Source organism: Arachis hypogaea, chromosome 14, assembly GCF_003086295.3.
Source record: "Arachis hypogaea cultivar Tifrunner chromosome 14, arahy.Tifrunner.gnm2.J5K5, whole genome shotgun sequence".
NCBI lineage: Eukaryota > Viridiplantae > Streptophyta > Magnoliopsida > Fabales > Fabaceae > Arachis > Arachis hypogaea.
The window spans coordinates 102,681,426-102,689,117 of record NC_092049.1 but is presented as its reverse complement, the minus strand read 5'-3'; the positions used below and the strand labels follow the sequence as shown (position 1 = coordinate 102,689,117).

The following is a 7,692-nucleotide window of genomic DNA, read 5'->3' as shown; positions in this document are numbered from 1 at the left end:
AATAAATTTTTTAACAAATGAACCGTATTGTCCCAAAATAAAAAGGTTGAGGGTCGAAATGTCCCTTTTTTTTGGACAAAGATAGCTTTATCTTTCGTAAAAATGGACAAGGACCGAATTGGGTCTTTACCCCCGAGATTATCTTGAGGACAATATTATGAGCATAAGCACGGGCATTAATATGGACATAAAAATAAAACGTAACACAATACAAAATACGCAAATATACGAATTTTAATTTTTTTTTAAGACATGGCAACATTTTGTATATATAAAATATGAAATATTTTTTAAATAAACTATAATAATATTTTAATATTTTATTAATACTAAAAAATTAAGATTATGAGAATTGGACTGGTCAATAAACCGATAAGATTACTAGTTCATGAATTCAACCGAAGTTTAACCGGTTTAATTAAATATTAAATAAAATTATTTTTAATTTAATATATAATTTCAAATATATAAATTTAATATTTTTAACTTAATAAAATTTAAAATTTTATAATTTCAGATAATAAATTATTCATTGTTTAATATTAGAAGTTTACAAACAACTTCAAACATTAAAGTTCATAATTAAACAATTAAAATGCACATAATAACAAACACATAATGTTCTATTATAAAAAAATTAACAAATAAGTTTTCAAAAGATAAAATTGGTGCTAAGCAGCTTGTTAGAAAGATTTAACTTATTAATTTAATATATTTGTACTCAAAAGAAAAAGACTAATGAACAAAAGAATTAGATCTGTACTCCTAGTCTATTCACTCATTCATCATGATTTCTAATAGTTAGAATTTTCTGCAAAAATCCAAAATACCACAATACATGATGGCAACCATCAGAATGGTACATATGTTTGACTCATTTTTTACATGAAAACCAATGAGCAAACTGTGTTTTGTATAACGAATCAAATTTAAAACAACCAAATACGAGTCCCAATAGATATAAAGGAAACAATTCAACCTGCAACAACTTCTCCCCATGTGAATCAGGATCAAAGGTTTTACATGTCGTTTCCCAGACTTTGAAGCCCCACCACTGTAAGGTCTCACATCTGTTGGGGAGAGGAATGAAGCATGCCTTATAAGGGTGTGGATATCTCTCCCTAGCATGACGCGTTTTGACGAGTGAGTGTGGGGGATTTCGGCTATCATCCATATCGTTAAAGGTAAAACCGTGAGGCCCTGCATGCCAAAGCGAACAATATCGTGCTAGCGGGTGGTTTGGGCTATTACAACCAGTATTCAACTCTTCATTTTCCATTCCTTCAATAAGTTTCAAAGAAGCTATACAAGTGACTACCATACTTTTTTAGCTCTTGCTTCTGCCTTTGTTTTTATCTCATTTTCTGTTAACAAATTATACTGATATAGAAATATCAGGAAACTCCACAACATAACTATATCAACAAACTTAGCAAACTCTAAAATAAAACTAAATCAGCAAAAAAATAAAAAATAATTTAGAGAAAGGGGACACCGAACACAGAGGGGACGAATTAACTCAACAAACTACACAGCATAACTAATTAACTATTATCACAATGCTTACCGGCGGCGAAGAGGAAGGGAAGTGACGACGACGACAGAGGAGACGGCGGGACATCGACGAACAGAGAGAAGTGCGCTCGAACAGAGGAGAGAAAATGCGGTGGCTGTGGGTTCCGCGAGGCTGTGAGACTGCGGGGCTATGGGGTTACAGTGGGTGCGGGTGCTGCGGTGGGTGCGATGGCAATGTGCTACAGGGCTGGGGTCTAGTCCGCTAGGATTCTTCGTTTCCTCTTTTGTTTGTTCTTTCAAGTTTCAATTTAGATTTTTTGAGAGAGGAGAGGAGAAGAGAGGAGATGAGTGGGACTGGGGTCTGGGCTTCGGGTAGAAAATTTAGGGATTTTTTTAAGGCTAAAACGACGCCATTTTAAAGGGGGATTCTCAAACTGGCATACCACTAAAAAATTGACCGGTTCTATCAATTTACCAGTTAACTGTCGGTTAATTTTTTGTCAAGCGATTTTTGAGCCTAACCGAACCGTCTTGGTGATCGGTTTTCGATTAACTGATTGAACCGGCCAATCTGATTCGGTTTTTAGAACAATAACCAAAATATAAATTAATCTTTTAACTATTTTTAATAGTTTTTTAATTATATAAAATATTTAAACAAAAATTTAAATAAATTATAATATATATTATTTCTAAACTCATTTTAAGAATACATATTAAAAATAAAATTAGATTTGCTGACATGTGATAATATTTTTAGGTAGAACGAATATCGATTAAATGTCATACTTAAAATGTAACCGACATGTAAAACCAATAACTTAGCAAAGTATATGCTTCAAAACTATGAAAGTGGTGCCGAGCTTCTTTATATTATCTTGGTAAAAATGTTACTGCAAGATCATTAAATGATTAATTTGTCTATCACTTAACAGATGTTAGTTAAAAACTAAAAAACGCTAGGAATAGGTCAAGCTCGTGCTTGATTGTATTTAAAAAAAGAAAGAAACACAAATATTTTTTTTTAATTTTTAACTTATTATACTAGAAATACAAACATTAAAAAAAATAAAATATTAATCTAGGACTAGGTTAGAAATTAGAATCCCCATGCACAACCAAAATGAAATTTTCTCGACCAAATTAGAATTTCCCAAGATCGTACCAAACTAAAAGGCATTTAGAGCATAAAAGAAAGTATCCTTATCCTTTTTATATTGTACAAAAACATCACCATCATTATTTCAATGGATAATGTAGAGAGAACAAGAGGTTCAAAAGACTTTGCACCCCCATTTCTCCCCATTTCATTTAATTTTCTCTATTTCAACCTGTTATGAATACATACCTTCACGGTAACGAAAGGATGATTGCACTCAAAGCCATTCATCCTTCTTTGAGTCCTACCAATAGCAAGAATGATATCCACTGCACAGGGATCCTCCAAAACAAAAGAAGCTCCATCTTGGGCCGCTGCAAGTCTAACGAGTCTGATTTCCAACCCGGTGATACTCGCCAACAAGAGTTGCTAGCACAAATTGCCATGCTTGAAGCTCAAAAGATCCGCCTAATGGATTATGTAGACGAGCGGTCCGCATATTTGACCCAATTTAGCAAAGAAGCCATAGTTGAGTTTGAGAAAATTGGAGAAGAGGCCCTCAAAGGATTAGATGAAGCTGATGCCAGAGTATGATATTTAGTTAAACCACATAAATCATGCCATAAGAAAAGAACTTTAGTAACTATCCGCTGACACTGTTCTTTTGTGGTTATCAGATAACAGCAAAGATAGAGCGCCAAATGCTGGAATTCGAAGAATCTACAGAACTTACCAGACAAGAGATTTCAAACCGTGAAAACGAGCTCGAGGAGTTTGAAGTTCAAATGGAGGACAACAGAAACGAAGGCTTGTTCTTCAAGAACCTCAGAAAGAAGGCCCCTGTTGATATTGCACAAGCCAAGGTGGAAGCACAAAAGATCAAAGATTTAACCAGAGAAAAAGCTGGTGGCAAAGCCAGGCGGTATGTTTACCTTTTCTTCATTGCCTTGTTGAGCATCGGAATAGTCAAGGCTATTGCTGCTTTATCCTCCACTGATTGGAGAAAGGTTGCAGTTCTTTTTTCTATTCTTGTGGCTTTAACTTCTCAGTTCATCTACGAACAAAACATGTCATTGGAAACTGGGAGAACGAGAAAGACTAACAATGAGGAAAATAACTGAAGTTCAATTTTACTGTGAGGAAAATACCATTGATGCATTGTGTGTGATGCCAATAAACCCAAGTGAGGGCTTACAACTTGGGACTAATAACATCACACGGCTTTGATTTGGCATCAACAATAGCTGATTTCGGTGATACAACTATAATCACCAAACCCAGAGTAACAGACTTACCATGTGATGCTGATGAAGTTCTTTACATAATATATATATATATATATATATATATATATATATATATATATATATATATATATCATAGCTTTTGGAATTGTACATTTAGAATCATATAATCAAGAAAGGTTAAATTACACGGTTGATCTCTATATTTTCATTGAAATTATAAATTGGTCCCGACATTTTAAAAGTTTATAATTAAGTCTCTAAACAAAATTAAATTTTGTAATTTAGTCCCCACTATTTAAATAACGTTTAATTTAATAGAATATTTGTCAGCATATTCGCTATTTTAAACATGTGAGTTACACGTGTTTGATAGTAAGGACTAATTTGTAATTTTAGTAAAAGTATAGGAACCAACTGAATAATTTAACCATTTGAAAATGATCAAAAACTCTTTAGACTATCTAAACCCACCCTACTCCTCCCCAACTTTTTCACTCTCACTTTTTTACTTTTTAAAACAACACCCCACCCTCCACCCCACCCCACCATCCACCGTCCTGCGTTCTGCCTTTACATTATCATTGAACCCAACCCTCCACCCCTCCACCATCCACCCGCCACCACCTCAAGCTCCTCCTCCTCCTCTTCATTGATCTGCTGGTTGACCTGCTCCTCCTCCTCGCAGCTCGAACAGCTACAGATGGCTTCGTCAAAAGATATTTGCAGCTTCGCACGCCTCGCCATGGAACAAGAACTCTTCTAAAAAACACATGACATTAGGAATTTTTGTATTTGGTCAGAAACAGAAATTAGTGACAATGGAAAACAGAGAGACATGATCGGAGATGCTACTGTGGAGGGGCTGGAAAATTGCATCGTAGTTGTAATAGTTAACGGTATTTTTGGCCATGAAAACCTTCTTTTGTTCCCTGAGAGAACGTCCACTATCCTTCTCCATCTTTATCATCTCGTCCCTCAAATTCTCTAAAGGATTTAATCCATCTAAGAAACCATCAACGAATTGCTTAGCAACCTGAAGAATACGGCGCCTCACAAGCGGCAACCATGGCACATAGCAGAAGAGGCACGATGAAGACGATGAACTGGGTTGCGATGGTTGTGTTAGGGATGGGTCTTTCTAGGTTGTCCGGTTCACTTTCCAAAATAGCACCCCACCTCAGCGTTTTCTGTCTCTCACCTCGGTTCACCGTCGTCGTGCCAGATCTATGACATCTATGCTCACGAGTCCCTCTCCTCCTCTTGGGTTTTGCTTTTACATTATTAGAAAAAAAATTTAATTTTCTTTGTTTAGCTATTCGGTTATTGAATTATAATATGTTGATTTGTTGTTGTTTTTATATGATTGTGGTAAATTAGGCTACTATTTTTATGTTGATTTGTGGAAGAAACAGAAGAAGGGAGGAGAAGAGGGGAAGAGAAGGGATAATGGCAGAATGGGACGGGGGCGGGCTTTGGCATGGTGCCTCAGGGTGATAATGGAAGAAGAAGAACAGAAACGCTGAAGAGAGAAGTAGGAAGAAAAGGGAGAAAAGGAAGAAGAGGACATTATAGTAAATGTGCGTTTTTTTTTTCTTATGGTAAACGTCATCAAGGACCTAATTACAAAATTATATTTTATACAGGAACCTAATTACAAACTTTTAAAATGTAAAAACTAATTTACAATTTCAAAAAAAATAATCAACGGTGTAATTTAAGCAATATTTTTGTATCTACCTACATCTTAATTCCATTATAACTTGAATAAAGTCCTCTTAATTTTCCATGTATAAGATGTATGATTTAGAGGAAGTGAGACCAATGCGCAAGCTTATAATAATCATCTTACATGAGATTATATGAGAATGAAACAATAAACACAATTCTGGTACGCATTTCATACTTGATCCTTTTTATTTCATAATTGAATTTCGTATGAATATGTTAAAAATGATTATCGAACTCATTTATCGTGTCGTGAATAATTGGTCATATTTGCTTTCTTCTCTTGTGTCATTGGTTGAGTTTTAAATTATTGTATGTTGAATAAAATGAGATGAATTGTTAAGTTTATCATATAGGATTTGGTTTTGTACGAGGATACGCAAAAATCTAAGTGTAAGAAAATAAAACTTAGTGGGTTTTATTGTGAATGATTGAACTAAAATTTTTAGGAATATTTAAATTAAATATAACGTAAAACCAAATCCTTAGACTTGATAATTATTCTCCCCACACAAAACTAAATTTTGCATGTTCGCATACAAAACTAAATTTTGCGTAATAAACTTAAAGAACACAACTCATTTTATTCAACATTCAATAATTTAAAACTCAAAAATTATAATGACACAAGTGACATAAGCAAATATAACCAATTATTCATGACATGATAAATGAGATTTGATAATCATTTCTAACATACTCATATGAGATTGACTGAAATGTATGGATCAAGTATGACATTCTTACCAAAATTGTATTTTGCACTTGAGTCTCACAAAGTGTTTATGATTTTACTCTCATATCATCTCATGTGAAATGCATTATCATAAGCTTGAAATTGGACTTCTTCTAAATTATACATCTTGTATATGCAAAAATTAAGAAGATTTTATTCAAGTTGTAATGGGGATAAAGTATAAGTAGGTAGAAAAATGTTTCGATCAATATGTCTGAACTTTTTCAAGGATAATAATGAATATCCGTGAGGTAGGTATCTCTCCCCATATCCATCACCTTTTAAAAAAATAAACTCTCCATTTCTACCTCATAACTGTCATGGATTTCCATTTAATTATTTTAATAGAGAAGGTAGATACCCTCAAATATCCATAGTTATTATCTTTAAAAAAAATTAACATAAAAAAAATAACATAATCCAATATAATGACATAACACAATTAAAATTCACATGCGTAATAAATAATTAAAATCCAAACATAAAAGGATTAATATAACACACACAGAGAATTTAACAGATCCCTTTGGGGAGGGTACCTATGCCACGTCTCCGTCCCCAACTATTCTCAAGAGCGGGTCTCCATCCCTGTGGGCATTTTTTGTAGATTCTCAGTTAGCCGTTTGTTGCAGGGAATCCCTCACACTTAAATGAGAACATATCCTCATAAACTCCCCACACCTATGCTCAATTTTATATATATATATATATATATATATATATATATATATATATATATCTCAAAAGCTAAAAAATAGGGAATCATCATTGTATCTTTTCATCACATTTAAGTATATTTGAGCTAAAATAAAAGAACTATTAAGTGGCTCAATGAGATAAACAAAGATAAACATATATACGGTAAGTTATATACATTACTACATACTTAATTTTTTACTAACATTTAAGAAATGTTACTAAATTATATTAAAATATTATTTTTATACATTAATAACATTTTAATAAATATTAAATATACTCTATTCTATGTTACTAAAGAATTTTACTAACATTTTATTAAAGATTTAATAACATTTAATAAAATTGTTACAATAGATCTTCTATAGTAATATTATGAGAAATATTATAATAGACCTTTCTTGGTAACACTTAAATAAATGTTATAATAGATATATTTTATAACACTTAAAAAATATTACAATAAATATTTTATGTAACACTTAGAAAAATGTTACCATAGATATTTTTTGTAACACTTAAAAAATGTTACAAAAGATCTTTAGTAACATTTTTTAGTTATATTATACTATTTTTTATTTTATATTATACACAATATAAATGTACTAAAAATAATTACTACAACATGAAATATTTCATTAAATTCACAAATTCACAAAATAAAATTTTTA

General features: G+C 32.4%; 1 protein-coding gene across 2 annotated transcripts; it reads left to right on the top strand.

Moving 5' to 3' along the window:
• Positions 1 to 2,626: 2,626 nt before the first annotated feature.
• LOC112743601 (uncharacterized) lies at positions 2,627 to 5,654 on the top strand. 2 transcript variants are annotated; one of them, XM_072214371.1, is made up of 3 exons: positions 2,684 to 3,202; positions 3,292 to 3,536; positions 5,274 to 5,654. In XM_072214371.1, the coding sequence occupies exons 1-3, from the start codon at positions 2,852 to 2,854 to the stop codon at positions 5,353 to 5,355; spliced, it is 678 nt and encodes a 225-aa protein (XP_072070472.1). In that variant the 5' UTR covers positions 2,684 to 2,851; the 3' UTR covers positions 5,356 to 5,654. The 2 variants fall into 2 exon arrangements, with proteins under 2 accessions (XP_025648665.1, XP_072070472.1); XM_025792880.3 differs by lacking the exon at positions 5,274 to 5,654 and having other exon boundaries at positions 2,627 to 3,202; positions 3,292 to 3,913.
• The last annotated feature ends 2,038 nt before the right edge of the window (positions 5,655 to 7,692 follow it).